Source organism: Streptopelia decaocto, assembly GCF_964273445.1.
Source record: "Streptopelia decaocto genome assembly, chromosome: 5".
NCBI classification, from domain to species: Eukaryota; Metazoa; Chordata; class Aves; order Columbiformes; family Columbidae; genus Streptopelia; species Streptopelia decaocto.
Window position 1 is genome coordinate 21,355,586 of NC_138659.1, and position 18,565 is coordinate 21,374,150.

The 18,565-nt window shown below is 41.0% G+C and overlaps 1 protein-coding gene across 5 annotated transcripts in view; it reads left to right on the forward strand.

Moving 5' to 3' along the window:
• The first annotated feature begins 2,451 nt into the window (after positions 1-2,451).
• The window catches only part of COL11A1 (collagen type XI alpha 1 chain), a 148,088-nt gene continuing 131,974 nt past the window's right edge, over positions 2,452-18,565 (forward strand). For 2 of the 5 annotated variants that reach the window (XM_082053671.1, XM_082053672.1), the window contains exon 1: positions 2,452-2,834. In XM_082053671.1, coding sequence (XP_081909797.1) covers positions 2,723-2,834 — 112 coding nt within the window. In that variant the 5' untranslated portion in view covers positions 2,452-2,722. The remainder of the gene's footprint in view (positions 2,835-18,565) is intronic. The other 3 variants (XM_082053674.1, XM_082053675.1, XM_082053673.1) reach the window with 2 other exon arrangements.

The following is an 18,565-nucleotide window of genomic DNA, read 5'->3' on the forward strand; positions in this document are numbered from 1 at the left end:
TTCGGTCTCGATTTCTCCTCGTAAGACTTTAAGTTTTAATACTAATTCAGTAATTTCTCGTTCAATTGAATAACACTGATCACAAGTCCCTCAAGGGGGAATACCGTCTAGGCAATGCAACCACCAATCTCCCTGGCACACTGTACAACTAAAACATACAAAAGGATAACAGTTGCAATTTATGTTTTCACATACAACTCTATAATCCTTACAAAGAGGGTATTTATAATCAGCTTTATCGCTTTTCTGTACTTGCACAATGCAGGTTGGTAAATCCAAGTCCATTTATTGCTTCTTCAGTTTAATTCTTAAAGGTTCATCTGTGGGTTCTGCAGTCCCCACACTCACACATGCTCCCCTCGTTCGTGACTCGCTCCCTTGCGGGCTACGAGAACTGCACTACTGGAGGGTCCGCACTCGCTTCGTCCGCAATTGGATGTCTCAGTCGTCGTACCCCAGGAATCCCAGCCCCAATCCGAGTGGAAATCCAGCCTATACTCACGCGTCCTGCGTCTTCACTCGGATCTTCGTGCACAAATTTAAGGGGGCTGCCGGCATTTACTTTGCTTATTGCAATTTAGAAGGTTCGTTGGTGAAGGGTGGCGGCAAAATCCTCCAAGGGCCGCTAGAAAAGAAGCGGCAACTCCAGAATAGGAGTGGGAAATTTACTTCTAGTTCCTGAAGCTGAATATAATCTCTTGGGGCGGGATTTAATAATCGAATTGGGTGTTAATTTAGAAGTAACGGAGAAAGAAATTCGGATAAGATTATGTCCTCTCAGGGTGGAAGATGAGAATAAAATTAATCCTGAAGTGTGGTATACGGAAGATTCAGTAGGGAAATGGAACATAACGCCCTTTAAAGTTAAAATCTCTAGCCCAGAAATACCCATTCAGGTAAGACAATATCCAATATCTGAAGAAGGTCGAAGGGGGTTGAAACCAGAAATAGAAAGGTTGTTAGAAAAAGGCTTGCTTGAACCTTGCATGTCTCCCTTTAACACCCCCATTTTACCTGTAAAAAAAAAAAAAAAAAAGATGGGAAATGGAGGCTGGTACATGACCTGAGGGAGGTAAACAAGGGGACTGTGAGTCGATTTCCCGTGGTGGCTAACCCGTATACCCTTCTGAGTCACCTAAGCCCGAATGATAAGTGGTGTGGTGTGATAGACTTAAAAGATGCCTTTTGGACTTGCCCACTAGATGAGGAAAGTCGAAATTATTTTGCCTTTGAGTGGGAGGACCCAGACACTCATAGAAAACAACAGTTGCAATGGACGGTACTCCACCAGGGAGTTTACCTAACAAGGAGATGTTTATTTGTATGCTTACTTGCTTTGTCCTGCTTGATGTATTTACCTCATAAGTAACCAAAGTAAGGCGATTGAAACTGGCTACACAGCAGTCAACACCCACATGATACGAGCCTTCAACATGAGTGACAAGTTACATCCGGAAGCTGTGGACCAGAGATGGACTTTAAAAACCCAGAGAACTGAATTAGCTGTGTGCGCGTGCCGCAAGGGAGACTGAGGTCTCTAGGCCGCGCCCAGCGCTGTCTTTGCTTATTGCTTGATTAGAAATAAAACTTTTGTTACTTACATGACTAAGTCAAAATTTATTACACCTCAGAACTGCTTGTTACATCTCGGGCAGGAGCTGTGAAACCTGCTCCCCGATGCCCAGGACGTGGTGAGGCGGGGAATGGGGACGGCTGTTCGGTGGTGGACTTTTCCTCCATCACCCCGCTCCCTCCTTTCTGACAGCGCGCTTGAAGCGAAGCCCCCGGGAGTCCCCAAGGGCGTGTGGGAACAAGTGGCGCCTGGGAGTGGGTGTGAGGGTGTGAGGCCCCCGGGGCCGGCCCTGCCGCCGCACCAACGCCAGCAGGCAGTTTCGGGGTGCGGGGCTCCACGCCAGCGCCCCGGCTCCTCTCACGCACGTTTCTCCACCCAAACATCCCCCTCTCGCTCCCTGCCCACCCGGCGTCCCCTTCCCCCTCCTTCCCGCTTGTCCCCACTGTCGCCCCCCGCCCCCTCACGCATCCCCGTCTCGCGCCGCCCGCCTCTCTGCTCCGCGGGGAGCCGCGGCCGGCACTGCGCATGCTCGGGGCCCGCGGCGCTGGGGCGGGCGGGGGGCAGCGGTGGCATTGAGGGCGCAGCAGTGGCACTGAGGGGGCAGCAGTGCCGGGACACCACAGCGGCTGTCCCCGGGTCGCTTCCGCCCCGTCGTTGCCCGTTCCCCAAACGCCTTCGGGAGGGCCACTTTCCCCCGTCCCGAGGGCCGGCGGTGCCGCGGGCGACTGGCGGTCGCGGAGCAGCCGGTGTGCCGCCGCCGAGGCGGAGGGCGGTGCTGTGGGCGGCCAGGGGAGCCGCGCGATTGGCCTCCGCCCGGCGGCTGGCTTGTCAGTTGGGCTCCAGGGGTGGCCCTGGGAGCCGCTCGCCCAGCCCTCTGACGGGATGAAGCCTTTAGGGGGATGCGGCGCTCTTTGCATTTTGATTAAAGCCCCTCATCTTCCTTCAGTCTGAGGGCAGGGCACTAGGGAGGACGGGCCTGCGCAAGGCCGGGCAGAGAGAGAGAGAGGGAGGGGGTGAGAGAGAGAAAACCCCCCTTCGTAATCACGTATGGCTCTATAGGAGAAATCATCTCTGGGAATATAGTGGAAAGGACGGAGCTGGTATAAGCTGAAGGCGCCCGGGTTTAATTCACACTTCTGGGTGTCCAGCATGGAGATGCAGAGATGGTCCACAAAGTGGAAAAGGAGAAGGTGGCCCTGGGACTCGGCTGTAACCGTGCTCATCACCTTCGCTATCCTCCGTGCTGCAGAGGTCAGAGGAGGTAAGAAAGCAAAGGAAAGCCCGGGAGACCAGTCGCCTCTCTCCCTCCCGTCGGGGAGAAGGACCCAGGGCACGGCTGGGTCCACGTTTCAGAGGAAACCTGTCAGAGCGGCACGAAGGGGTCTGGGGCCGACTCGGGGCGCGGAGACCCGGAGGGAGCCCCTGGCAGCGCGGGCGGGGAACGTCCCTCCCCAGGTGCAGCGGAGGGATGGCTCCCGGTCAGCCTCGGCGTTTAACTTCGGACGTGGTCTTAATGCAGTAAAGGGGATGCACTGGCGAGGTGGGAAGATGAAAGAAATACTTGTTGAACAGGGTGATTTATGTTCCAGCACTAAATTCAGTTTTGTGGTGTGCGTCTACGATTTTCAGTTTTGTTGAACTTAAAGAGTCGTTACTCTGCTGAAGTTCAAAGTTGTGGCTGAAATGGAGCGACAAGTATCAGCCCTCTCCTGGGAGAGAAGAGGGAAAGTTGGTGACTGGTTTTCTCCATTCTTCGCGTTTTTATTTTTCCCTTTGCAAAGGGTTTCAGTGGGCAAAAAGCTTTCCAGGACGCGAGGGGAGGAGAAAATCTATTTGAAGGGGCCCTTTGCCAGGCGGTGAGGAGCAGCTCCCGGCGGCAGCGGCGCCCCGCAGGTGGTGTGCGCGGCGCCGGGCCCGCAGATGCCCCGGCGGGGCGGTTCGGGGGGCTCAGCATGACGGTCCTGTCTCCACACGGGCGGTGGCACCGCCGGGCGCCATCCCCAGCTTCTCCCCCCCTTTGCAGCCTCCCCGGGTGGCTCGAGTGGTCCCTTAGGTGTCCGTGGCCCTGGTGGGTAGGGTGCAGCCCTCGGGGGACGTGCGGTGGAAACAAGAGCCAGGCAGCCGCGCGGCAGCTTCAGCAGGAAGGAATCGCTGCGCCCCCCGCACCACCTCTCTCGTCTCCCGCACGTCCCCCCTCCGCAGCGCTCCCGGGCACGGCTCAGCCCTCGCCCACCCGCCGCGCTGTCGCATCTGGGCGCCGCGAGGCTCCGGCTTCTTGAGATGTGCTCGCACATTCGCGGGGCTGCTGCGTGTAATCGGCGGTGGCGGGAGCGCTTTCCTTTCCTACCGGCGGTGGAAATAATGCCTCTTCCTCTCTCCCTTCCTCCATCCTCCCTCCCACCAGGGCCCACAGGCGCATCTGGGGGCCAGTCTGGCTGGGATTGAGGTTTTTATTTTTCTGTGGATCTGACATCCATGAAGGGGCTTAACTCTCCGAAAAGGTTTAATTTTTATGCATTTATTATTTTAACGAGGTATTTCTCGATCTGAATTCCCACTTTCTGAATCAACAGGCGCCCTGGAGGCAGCATAGTACAGTGATCAGTTTCCATTCAAGCTCTTTATACCTGGGCACAGTCTTGACGGTGTCAGATCAATCAGGGCTTCTGCCCCCTGCTGGCCCCATTTCTGACAGGGCTCGGAGGAGGTCAGATTTCACCCCTGCTGCAATTTTCAACTCCAGTGGAGTTACACCCAGGGTGGATTAACCTCGCCGGTCTTCAAGGATTCGGTTCTTCATTGCTGTGTCGAAACTAAATTTCTTCAAGAAGCAATAATGTCCGCAAAGGCATGATAGGTTTCTTATGCCACTTTTCACATGACTATTCACAGTAGAACGGCCTTAATTCAGTGGGATTTATGTAGATTATCTTTACATGATGGGTTGGATGCAAATGAACAGTTTTAAGAAAATCTAAACCAAAGCAGCCCAGGAAAAATCAACAGAAGTTGTCTGGTACTTACTGAAATATATTCAGCAACATTAGGCAGAATAATTTGGTTTTGGTAACTATTAAAAATCAAAAAGCTATATTCAAAATATTTTCATCCAGTCTTCTGTATAAAGGACATTTCAGAAACATAAATCTACAGACTTCTTGTGTTTGTGGAAGCATTCTGAAAATAGTTCTTGAACTTTTCTGAAATACAGAATTCCATTTGCATAGAAACTACAGGGAGCTGTGTGTTTAGCTCTTGATCTGTTATTGAAGTCAGTAAGAGTTTTTCCATTGACTACAGAGGGAGTAGGATTTGACCTAATTTCCCTAACGGAGCACAAGGGTGATATTTCTGAACTGTTTTTTATGTGTTCTAATCTTATTTAACATAGTTAAAAGTTAAAATAGGACATAATGATTCATATTTGAAAGCAAGAGAGGGAGAATACTGAGGAATAAAAATAAAACAGCATACTACAGCAGGTAAACAATATGACTAAATGAAAATACTGGGTGAAATATGAATCACTGCCTTCATAAACTCTGTTAAATTAAATCCTATATGCTTCAGTTGTCTTTTCATAAACTACCCCTATGTAAAGAAAATTACATTGTGTATTCATATAAAGTGTTAATCATATAGTAGTGGCTTCTTTTTAAAACAACAGAATCTTTTCCATGTAGAAAAACCTCAAAAGATTCCTAAAATTCCTGACTTTTTTTTCAAGCTTCTTTATTTAACACAAAAAAAGAAAGAGAAGTATGAGGTGTCTTTCATAATACCAAGAAAGGGGGTGTGAAGATCTGATTGGGCTCTTGAGTTCTTTATTCTTCAGGCAGAAAAAGTTACAGAAGTGAGAAGAAACTTAATGGGGAAACTAGTGACTCATATTTGGTCAGCTCAGTGCCCACCAGCTCTTAAGCAGTTCTTTTTAGAAAATATTTTTGCTTTATGACTTGGCTAAAGTAAACAAAATTCAGTATTTTAAAAGACATCCTTTGATTTCCTTTCCCCTTCCTCACCTTTAATACTAAATCTGTTGGTAATGTGTTTGGAATGAATAAACTCATTTAGTCAAAATGGCATGGCTTCAACACTATAAATTTTTTTGGAAGGGCCTGGCATCAATGCACTATTGTGATGCTGATTTAAATTTCATGGGCAAGAAATGAAAAATTGGTCCTTTTATTATTTATAAGTGTTTTCAGTCAAATAGAAATTCCGCTCTTAGTCTGAATTAAAAAAGATTTAAGAATCATTACTGAAAATAAAGCTATGAAGCTCTATACAGAAAATACACTTTGGACTTTCTGTGTGACAAGCAGATTTGTTTCTAATATAGAATAGATACATTTACAGTCATCTTAGGAAATAAAAAGGCTCCTTGTGCTTTCCCCCACACAGGCTTGGAAACCAGTGGGAGTTCTAGGTGCAGAAGGAATGCTGAACTAGGCCCACTAGTAATGGCAAAATGAGAGTTTTCTTTGTGGATGCACCCTTAACATTGTCACTTATTTGTAATTGCTTAGTAAGTTATATTGGGAAGATATGGATCAGATTCATGACTGAAAACTGTTTAATATATCTGGCTAGTCTAAACTTGTACAAAAAAGGTGTTTTAAACTAGAGAAGTATGAATCTCTTCTCAGAACTGCTAGTGGTGTAAAGCACTTTTGACTTTAACCAGTCAATTCACTTTTAAGGTTGAAAAATAATATAAACATTTTCATTCTTTATTTTACAGCAAAATAGTCTTGTGTGTTCATATTAGTTTAACAAAATGCCATTAACCTTCAGAAACAGAAGTTTTACAGGGGTTTCTCAGATAAATATTCACGAACTGAGCAAAAGTGATTCTTCACTGTGGGGATGGTGAGGCACCGGGAAGGGCTGCCCAGAGAAGCTGTGGATGCCCCGTCCCTGGGAGTGTTCCAGGCCAGGTTTGATAGGGCTTTGGGCAGCCTGGTCTGGTGGAAGCTGTCCCTGCCCATGGCAGGGGGCTTGGAACTAGGTGATCTTTAAGCTCCCTTCCAACCCACACCATTCCATGACCATAGAATCATAGACAGAATCATAGAATTCTAGGGATTGGAAGGGACCTCGAAAGATCATCTAGTCCAATCCCCCTGCTGGAGCAGGAACACCTAGATGAGGCTACACAGGAACATGTCCAGGTGGGTTTTGAATGTCTCCAGAGTAGGAGACTCCACAACCTCCCTGGGCAGCCTGTTCCAGTGCTCTGTTACCCACACTGAGAAGAAGTTTCTTCTCAAGTTTAAGTGGAACCTCTTATGTTCCAGCTTAAACCCATTACCCCTTGTCCTACCATTGTTTGTCACCGAGAAGAGCCCGGCTCCATTCTCATGACACTCACCCTTTGTATATTTGTAAACATTAATAAGGTCATCCCTCAGTCTCCTCCAAACTAAAGAGACCCAGTTCCCTCAGCCTTTCTTCATAAGGGAGATGCTCCACTCCCTTAATCATCTTGGTTGCCCCATGCTGGACTCTCTGCAGCAGTTCCCTGTCCTTCTTGAACTGAGGAGCCCAGCACTGGACACAATATTCCAGGTGTGGTCTCACCAGGGCAGAGTAGAGAGGAAGCAGAACCTCTCTCGATGTACTAACCACGCCCCTTCTAATACACCCCAAGATGCCATTGGCCCTCTTGGCCACAAGGGCACAGTGCTGGCTCATGGTCATCCTGCTGTCCACCAGGATCCCCAGGTCCCTCTCCCCTACACTGCTCTCTAATGGATCATTCCCCAACTTTTACTGGATCCTAGTGGTCCTAGCTGAAGATTTTCTGAGTTCCAAGGATCAGAGGGTGAAATGGTCCAGTCTTCCCAGACCTGCATGTGTATGTCTGGTTTGCTACATAATTTAGATTTTTTATTTGTTTCTAAGGTAAAATAATTATTTCAACTTCAGCAACAGACACATGACGCAGAAAAATGACTGGTGTGTGTTGTAAATTCTCTGGAGTGTGAATCTTTGCATTTAGTTTAGAAGGAGACTTCGCAAACGTCCCAGAAAGGATCAGGCTGCGGGAAACTCTGTCTTTTTACTAGCTCTGTAGAAAAGATGTTTCCCAACTTCTGTTTTGTCTATATCTTAACAAATGTAACTGTACGCATGTACATATAGAACACCTCTCTGTCCCTAGCACCTATTGTTGGAATGTCACTAGAAAAATAGCCTTTGATATAAAAAATTTCCTGGTGCTTTGGTATTTTCTGATTACTAAAAATAAAATAAAATAAAATAATAATAATAAAAATAAATATATATATATACTCAGTTTTGCAATTGCATTGCCCAAAGTTGTTTAGTCTTCTCCAAACATGGCCCTTAGTTCTAACAAGGTTGGAGCATAATAAAACAGCTATGACATTACTGCTGAAGTGAAGTTATACCTAAAACACACTGGAGTAATTATGTCTCTCGTGGGTTTGTTTTGTACAGTGGGGAACAGTAGGGTTTCCATCTACCAGCAAGACTAAGAAGCGGATTTTCTTTTCTCTGTAGAGCTCTCTACTTCTTTTTAGAATAACTCTTCCCAGTATTGGTTAATTTATCATTGTTCTGAGTATTTGTTGATAACGGGGTGGTGGTAGTGGTGGAATAAATTAAGCAGAGTTTGGGAAAAATCTCTGATGTTCTAAGAATGTGAAATCTCATGCAGTGATAAAGATTTGTGCTCTGGATGGACACAATAGAGAGCAGTGGCTGAAAAGGAATTAGGTGAACACATGTGCCTGTTGTGAGGGCTTATAACTGTACTACTCAGTATTAAATACCAGGTTTACAGACTATAAATGTAAAGATTAATTGTTGACCCTGTTATTACAATAGTAATCTAATCTGGCAGAACTTAAATTCTTTTTAGCACATTATCACACGTGAGGGGTTGTAAAAACCTTTGTAAATTCTAGGTCTGGGACTTCACTGTACGTCAAAGTGTTAATGCATACAGTATGTGAAATAGAAGCTATTTGGCAGAGCTGATATTATGGAAGCAAAGTGTTGGCTGCAAAGCAAATTAAAAGCTGTGTTATAAAATATGATTTAAAAAAATGAAGCTCCTGATCCTGCTATGAATAATGTCACTGACAGCTAAGCTTTGCCTATAATACAAATTAACTTAGTAATGAGGCAAATTATGGTCACATTGTTAAAGTATTACTGTAGTCTAAGTTTTGCCTACTTTGTCCCTTACCTGTGTATCTACTCATAGTAATCTGATAAGTTATCAAACATTCATGGTTTATTAAACAATACAATTCAAAGTTTTACAATCTTGCTGTCTGCTTAAGTAGAATTCCTGCTAATATCAGTAGGATACAGAATTGGTTCTGATTTACTTATGTTGCTCTCAAAAGGTGGATAATACCTTTGACATCAGTGAAAGTATGGTGAAAGATTTTAGTTGTATGATTTAAAAAATCATGTAGTTGTTTCTAAATCAAATTAAATAGGATTACTTTAAATGACACCATTTGTGAATCTTGTCCTTAGCTGTTTTAGGGTTTTTTTCTATGCTTATAGCTGAAAACTCCCATTTATTAGATGATATGTTTGAAGTCTATTGCAATTATTTCTGAGTAAATACCTTGACTGACAAAGCTTTAAAATTAGCTCATTTTCTTTCATGTTTAAGGGCTGAGAGAACACCTTGTCTCTTCTTGTAGCAGTGACCATTTTTAAGACTGTGTCTTTTTTTGGTATGGTAATAGAAACAGGATACTCCAAGAATCTAATACTTGTTTTGCTGATTTTCACAGTTGGAAGTACTGTTTTCACTGCCTCTACAAAAAGAACTTTTTGAATCCTTAGAAGAGGCCCTAACATAGTTAGATACTTGGGCTGTAGTTCTGATATAATCTGCTGTGGCATTAAATAGGAATGACTCCACAGAAGTATTGAGGCAGATGTTAAAATATTGTAAACTGATGGATCAATACAGGTCTTCATCAAATTATGAAGTAGCCCAATCTTTTGTCGGTAAAAAGTGAAATATTTTATGGAATCATGATCAAGTCTTCAGTGCTTGATTGTTGTCAATGTGATAAAAGCACAACCTATCTAGTCTGAAAGGTTTTAAGCAATAGAAAAATTATGGTCTATCGTGAAATATATAAAGCAAATATGAAATGTCAGTCTCAAATATGTTACACTCCAGAATTGTGCAACATAACTAAAACCAGAAAGAAATATTCTTATATTTTGCTGAATATTTCTAGTAAATAAATAAGCCTGCAAGTGAACCTTATTAAAGATCTGTGTGTGTAGTTGTATGTAGGCAAGTTTTCCACTGGTTTCAAAGTGGGATTTAAGTGGTTTTTGTGCTTGTTTTTCTTTTTACTGTATGGGTATTAGAGATCAGTCTTTAAAAAGAGATACAGTTAGTAGTTGGTGAGTATATTAAAAGTGTGTCCCATATATGCATAGGCTGTCTTCATTATCTTTGAAAAACATATTATATATTTAGTAGATTTTGCAACATAGAAAGTCAATTAAATTTTTCCAAATAACTGGTGTGGAAGCAGAAATAACCAATTCTGAGCAGTTTCACACAAACCCTCTGTTGGTGAAATAGTCAGTCGTAGGCCATTTAAAGCATTCCTGTATGCATCTGGATAATCTCTACTCCTTGTAATCGTTAAATATGAAAGCACTCCAGTAACACCTTCTTCTAAAAATGTCACCAGCCAAGATCCCAATTACATAATTCATCTAAAAGCTGACATGTAGGAAAATTTTTAACAGGTAAAACAACCCTGAAGCATGTTTCCAGAAGTATATACATGTGCAATATATATTCAATTAATCTCATAAATTTATATTTAGGTACCTAGGAAAGAAAAAGAAAGCAAGCTTGATTTTCAGGAGCATTATTACTTTAGGCAGCTTAACTGGTTTCATTTTTGTCAGTGCCATTATTCATAGCAGGATCATGATCTTCATTTTTTTAAATCATATTTTATAATACACCTTTCAAGATGGAAGATGCTCTGTAACTCAGTTTTGCAACCCACAAAAAAAGAAAGTTTATATTATCCAGTTCTGTAAAATCCTTTGGTTAATATATACAAAAGGTATTGGAACCTTGTCAAAGGAAACTGCAGAACCGATGCGTTTGATGCTTCCTCCTGGAACCATCTTCTGTGACATGACTGGGCTCTCAGCAGAGGGCTGGGAGGCAGCTGATGCTCAGACTGCCCATCCCAAAAGCCTCTGAGGACGTGCAGATCTGCCCAGAGCTAGCCTGTGGGAAATGCTACGGGCAGAAGAGTTGCTGATCCTTTTCTGGTGCTTAGACACCTTCAGCACAACTGCAAGGAATCATTGCTGGGGATACAGACTAGAGCCTGCAGTGGGAAGGCAACGGAGACCTTTCTTTCTAGGAACTGGGAAGCTCGGTGAGGCGTTTTGTACGTAGCATGCTTTTGAATTCCTGCTCTTGGATGTTTGCTCCTGTGTCAATGCTTAACAGGTGAAGAACACAGTAAATTAATAAGTACAGATAATAATAATAACTTATGTGTATTTCTGTTTTTAAAATATATCCATCATACCTGCCCACCATAAGTAAAAGTGTATAAGAGTAAAAATAAGAACAAAAATATTCCCACCACATTAGAAACAATACAGATTTCTACTAATGGATGGGTCTTGTACTGTATCCTAAAGGTTAACAAACTAACAAATTCTAACACTGCTAGTAAAGAATTTCTTATTGATTACTTGGCAAAGTGGCAGTATTTGTTACCCTTTCTGCTCTGGCAAACTCAGGTCTAGCTGGTAAACTAAACTGCTTGCTAATTGTTGATAGAATCAGAAATTGGACTAATGATCTGGGAAAAGGAATGCAAGGAAAAGTTATTAGGTTTCACAGGAGAACTGCTGAAGCAGCTTGACAAATGGTAGCTAAAATAAACATATGTAGAAGAAATTTGACACAATCTGTATTTAAGAGTGTTTTTAAAAGAAAAACATTTCTCCCTTTTTCTGACCTGACAACACTGTTCTGAGAAGTCAACAGTAGTATCTGAAGACTGGATACCCTTCATGTGAGTTCTTGTTCATGAAAATATTTTCACCTCTTAGATTCGTTAAGCCTTGGATTGTCTAATGAGTTAGTCAGTCAATTAGAAATCTTCATTGTAGTATTTTTTATCTTTACCCACCTATAGAATACACAAACAGTCCTTAGAATGAACACATAGAGTTAGGAAGATTCAAAATTTTAAGAAAAGTAAATAAACCAAATAACTGTAGGCTATTATAGCTTTAATAGGTAGCATAGTTTCAAAAAACTGTGAAGCAGCCAGTACCTTCTATTTAAGTTCTTAAATACATACACAGAAATCTGACCACAGGTAGCCTAATTTGGAAGTCTTGTCCTCAAATATAATGAATCCCTTCATCAGTACCCACCAAATATGCATATTTTAGCCTTCTAGGCTATAATAGCTTCTACTCTTTAGATGATCTGTCACAGTGAAATAAAATTGGACTAAACTTTAAAAAACACTCCATTTAGAATTGAAGATTAATGTTTCAACACTTAAGTTTTAGTTTTGCGGTGGTTCCATTGGAACAGATTACTGGCAGAATGAAACATTTTAATGGAAAAGTGTGAAGTAAATAGCAGTAACTTAGAAATATTAGTCTTCCTCAGCTTCTCAGATAATTCTTTTTACTGGGGCAAATTAAGCTCTTTAATGCTCCACGGTTGTATCTGCCAATTACAAGTTATTGACTAAATCTTGCGGGCTATTTGTGGAATCGTCACTGATAAATTTGCACTTTCACATTAAGCAAAAGAAGGGCATTACTGAAGAATTATGCTAACTGAAGAATTTGTTTATTATAAAATACTGTTTATTATATCTCAAAAAAGAAAAGCCACAGTTACCAAAGTTAACATTATAGCAAACAGTTGCACACTGAGTTTGCTCAGGTATATCTGTAAAATAAAGAATACTCGTTCCTCTGCTTTTTTTTTTTCTCTTCAGTTTTGTTATTGTTTGCATTTAGAGTATGCCCATCAGCATGCAGCCTGGGAGCATTTTGTAAATTGTGTCGGTAAACATAACCTTTAAATAGGGAAGGATCATTGTGCCTGAGCTCTCTCATAAAATTAAGAGACTAAGATCCAGGAGTTACCAGACCAAATTCTAAATGTAATAGGATTTCAGCTCTATGGTTTATTAGGTATTTGAACAGAAATATAAGTATTTTCATCTAAATGAGTGATCCCCTGAGCAATTTCTTATGGGAATGAGTTTTGTAGCCAGAAGTTGCCCCCACAGTCACTTTCCTGTCAGTCCTGGTGAGTTTCACTTTGAGGCTTGTCAGCTAAGCCCTTCCTTCTGAAAATACAGATGTTTGTTTCCTCTGTATACCCTATCTTCAGTAAAATTCTGTCTTGAACTCTTTGGTCCTTAGTCACCAGCACCATTAATGCTTTGCTGTACAGTTCATAGAAAGAGAGAAATGTCAAGTTTGATATAGCCTATCCAGAAAGGTTCAGGGCTATATTAATTTCTCACTGCAACTTCCAAGTGGCTTGCAGCATGTGTAGAATAGAACTCAAGGTGTGGGACCTTCTAGGTAAGAACAGTTATCCATTCTGACTTCCTTGCTTATCCCCTAAGGAATAATCAAATTCACTCAAAAGAGCTATCAGTTAGATTATCTTTTTAATCTGCATGTATTCTAAGTCTACTGAGGACTGCTGTGTCCATCTGTGATAGGATGTTTGACTCTAGATGTTTGACCTCTTAAGATCTGGGTAACACATGAAATACTGAGGGCAATCCACAGTAGTGGGGAATTGTGGCCACTTGTGGAATTGACCTATAAGTTGCTTCTCAATACAGCTTCATGTAGGAAAGGATGGCTAGAAAACTCTCTGATAACCGATTAGCCTATATAGGTCTAAAACGATTTCCGAGGAAGCACTCGCAAGTGTGTTGAAAGTATTCTAGTAACAGAGTGTCCAGGTAATTTTCTATCAATGAAATGAAGCAGATGTGGAATTTGTTGATTGATTTATGCAGAAACAGACTAAAATTACTAGTAAGATACTGTAAGTGGAAGCTGATATGTATGCTAAGAAACAGGAGCTCAAATGTTTTCATATGCTTAAGCATAAATGTATTGACACATACACATTAGCTGGTTAGAGTGATATGGGACAGGACATTATACTTACATGAAACAATACAGCTCTATTTTCAGTGTGTGTTAATGGCCTAACATTTACATACCTAGCATTTACATTAATGTCACTCACCAGATGGATTTGAGTAAACCTATGTGATCTGAGTAAGCCTATATGGAGAACTTCTTTTGGTTTTGGATCATCGCTGCAGTTGGTCAGTAGCTAGAAAATTGTGAAAAAGCATCTGTTGTTAATAAAAATATTTTCATAAATACAAAGTCATTAAAATAATTAACCCTACAACATGATTGTGGCTAGAAATATTATATGTGTGGATAGATTTTACCCTTTTATACAAAATGACTGTTGCTGATGTAATACCAAAGATGACGTTGCTGCCATTAGGTGCACTGTTGATCCATCCTTTTTGTGTTCCGCACAGTTTGCCTTTGCAGGGTCAGATGGGTTCTATCACAATGCAGAATTTTAATAGTGGCTGCTGAAGCACAAGCAAGAAATGTTGTTGCCTATCACTAAGATAGTAAGTTTGCCATGATGTCAGTTACAGACCAGATGCATATTTTATAAACTAAGAAGAAATTATTAAACATTGTTTGCTTACCATCTGCCCTTGCATTTAAATCAAATGTTATGAACCAGACCTGAGCATTCCAATACAAATTTTCTTGCATCTGATACAATTTGTCCCTGTCTTGTAATGTATAACCTTTTACCTAGGGTTATGTGGTCACTGCAAGAAGCATTCCCATAGAGAGATGTGGAAATGCTAAGCATTTTTATTGAACACAGAGGTCATCCATGTTGAATAAGTCATCGGCACAGACGATGTGTCCAAATGACTTTAGTTTCTGCATTGTTGTACAGTTACTCGATCCCTCATTTCTCTGATAACACAACCTGTGTTGTTATGGTACTTGGGAACCTCCTCCATAAGAAGAAAGGAGCCGTATTTTGTAATAGACTCCAGCTCAAATGTTTCAGGAAGTCAAAGTGAAAGAAGCAAGTCCTCTGATCTTGTATAGAAAGTGCTGTTTATATTTATGGCTTATAACATATCAGAAATAAATCTTCTGTTTTCACCAGCTTCTACTTAAGTCCAGAAGAAATCACGTTGAACAATGGTACTAGTTGTTAGGTATAATGCAATATAAAGGCATCAGAATTTGATCCATATGTGTTATATCAATACCAGTATTAATAAGAATGCTATATCACAGAATTTATTTCAATGTAGAGATGTGGAATTAAATGAAAGCTATGATATTTGTAACTGTGAATATAGGATCAAAACACAGTCTAGATTTTTACAGAGGTACTTTTTCAATCTATAATGGCATTATCTTCTTAAAAGATGTGGCTTTTAATGCACTGAATAGAATGCATTGTCATAACCTTTAAAATAAATATATCATTTTATATATAGGAAATCTAGGCTTGAAAATGCTACCTGAAGTTGGAAGTCAGTTTTTATATGCATTTTCCTCCTCTCAAAAACAAAAACAGAAAGCATGGGAGGTTTCCCTCATGTAATTCACTCCTGATATTCTGTCCTGACCTGGCAGTGTAAAAGAGTTTACAACTACTTATCTCTGCTGAGTCCTTTTAATTTCCAGCAGAGATATGCTGACAGAAGGGTTTTTTTCTTTTTTTCTATTTAGTTAACAGGCTTTTACACATATTTTAGTAGTATTTAAAGTCTCTTAGAATGTTTTCTATTTCTGTCAGTCTGTCTTTTTTTTTTTTCCCTGTAAGATTCCTACTTAGTTCCTCTGGAAGAAAGCTAAAGGGAAAGCAAAGGAAGATTATGGCTTAGGAGTTATATTTAGTATGAGATGCTCTGGATCAAATGTTCATATCCATATATGTGTATTGAGTGAAAGGATGTACTTCAGTCATAGCACAATAATGAAGACCAGAATTTGGCTCTACAATTTTAAATATTGCAAGTTATAAGTTATTCCAGGTCTTGAGATGTTACACTACCTGTTGGGTTTTTTTGTTTGTTTTGTCCTTTACTTTCTTTAATTTTGAAAACCAGGAACTTATGCTGGAGCTAAATGATTAACTGAAATTTTGAAAGATATTAGGATAGTCAGGTTCCCATCTCACACAATTCTGTCTTCTAAAAAGGGATTTTTGAAGAATTCTCTTTTGCCATTCCAGAAATCCCAGCACTTTTAAACACTTCTCCTAGGGCTACTACTGTATAGTCTGTTAGTGACAGTGTCAGTTGCATGTCTCTCTGAACTTCTTTGAATGAAGGACATGCTGTTGAGCTGTGTGCTGTAGCATTTACTAAGAAGAGTGATCCCCTGCAGCTGGTTCTCTGTTAGTGGAAAAGTAGCACAGTGGAAACTTTCTTTTTGGTTGTGGTCTGAAACTCAGGAGAGCTTCATCTGAAAAATGCAGACTTGCCCTCATGAACACAGGCTTCTTTTGAAAGGATTGTCTTTTGGGTTTGTGTGGCTTACCTGCAAGAGGTGGCCTTCAAGCAGCAGTGCAGTGTGACCATAAACACCTGCATGAAGGGACCCACTTCCAGGATCTGAATCTTGTATTTTGTCAAATTTGCCATGACAGAGTTGAGTTTTCAAAGTTGTTGTCTAAGTTTCATAAGGAAAATTAACTGCACCCCAAGAACTGGTGAACAGAGCTGTTTGCATGATGCTTATTTGTTGGTTATTTCCCTGCCATCTTAAATCTTAGGACCAAATTGGAGTGATGCAAAAGCATTACATCATATATCATTAATTCGCAGGTTTTTTTACTTCTCTTATGAGAAAACTATCCAAGGAAATTAGACTAGAATGTAAAATCATTTAGGCAAGCCACTTTATGTACTGTAAGGAAGTTCTTGTGAGCGACCCTAGATCTGCCAATATATGGGTTACATTGTCCCATAAAAATACATGCTATAATCTTAATTTGTGGACCATGCAAATAGGCAAACTGCATGGCCTTAGCACTGGTGCTTTTTCTGGCTGTTTCTTACCATTCTCAGAATCATGTGGGAGCAGGATGCTGGAGAAGAGGCAGTGTTCAGGAAGAGCTGAAGCTCCCAGGATACAGTGACACTGAGCACTGCAGAACCTACAGAAACCAGCAGAGACAAGCCACAGTTTCAGCTGGCAGCTTCCAGACTATGCTTTTCCCTGCTCTGGGAGTTGTCTTCCTACCTGTCTACCCTGGTTTTCTAAGCAGACCAGTGTTGGCTGTGCGAGGACTTCTCATCATCCTTTATACTTCAAACAGGTTACCTCTGACCAGTTAGGATCTAGGCACTGCTGTTTTTCAAGAGCTGTTTATTTTTGACTGGATTCCTACATGTGTGTGCTTTGTGGCATATTGAAAGCAACTGTGTCTAGTGCTTCCTGTAGAGGCATTGAGCAGATCATCTGAACGTACTTACGGCAGCCTGGTCAGGGCTACTGAACACTTCATCCAACTAGGTTTCTGTAGTTCCAGAAAATGTAAAAAAATCCTGAAATTCACTGAGGTAGTATTTCCATTACCAAAAAGAGGGTGTTTCTGCAGAAACCCCAATATCTGGTAGCCCTACGTATGACACAGGAGGACTGCATGGAAGAAGTGCTTTACACAGTGAGCCCTGTTTTCATCTGGGAGTTGGCAATAACAGCTGTGAGGAGACTTCCAGGCCTGCTGCCTCCCAGCTGAAATATAGGATTGGTTGCATCCTGATCTGGGCATTTGATAAGAGTCAAGCCCAGGTTAAATAATGACACACACAAGAATGTTGAAAAAACATTTGTGAGGAAGTGCCACAAACTCAGTCTGTTTACTTCCCAGACTGCATGATAAAAGCAAACTGTTGTAAAGAAGCAAATCTTATGTTTTCCTGCCTGATCTATCTAAAGACTGCTAAAGAACTCTACTTTTTAACTATCGGTCGAAGTGGCTATCTGAAATCTTTAGTATAAATTAGGGAAGCAGCTTCTGTTACTTGTGATCTCCAAGTATTTAGTAAGTCAGACATGTTATCCTTAGAGATGGACTAGTCACATTTTGTGTAAGTTACTTCATATAACTTGTCATTTATATGACAAGTTACATTTCTAGAAATCCTTGTAAACTGCCTAGTGTTTTTGCTATTTATGTTTTGTGAACCAAAGTTTGCAGAAATAGGTGTCATCTGTGGACTATTAACAAAATGTTTGTCGTTATTATTTGGAATTTGTGGTTTGAAGATTGTTCTATTATTATTCTGTTTCTTGTCTGGAAGTTTTTTAAGCAGCAGAACTAGCAGGGAGTAATGAATAATCTTGTTTATGGCTGAATACTCTCCCAGTCAGCCAGGCAAAGAACAGCCATTATTCTAAAAAATAGTGAAGAATCTGGTACAAATTAAAGAAAAGAGCAGAGAAAAAAGGAATGTAGCAGTGGTTGACTTGTACAGCAACTTGGTATTTTCACTAATCTTTCCAGTGACTGGTTCTGCATAATTTTTCTGGTTCAAATTATTATAGGTACTGCAAAACCAGCCATTGGTTACCAGAAAAGAAGTGTGGCAGTTCCTTCAGTGTGGCAGTAACTTCAGAATTGTATGGAATACCTATAGAAAATACATTATATGTGTCAAAATTATTTAGTCAGTACTTAACAGAGAAGTGAGATTGGTATTTGAAAATTTGCACACAATTTAAATTTTTATTTTGAGAATGTTTAAACATAATTTCTTGAATCTGCAGGATATGTAGATTTTAAGTAAATTTGGGTGCGTACTGTAGCATTAGTTCAAAATGTATTAGCTTGCAACAGACATTGGCTATTGGGTTTATATT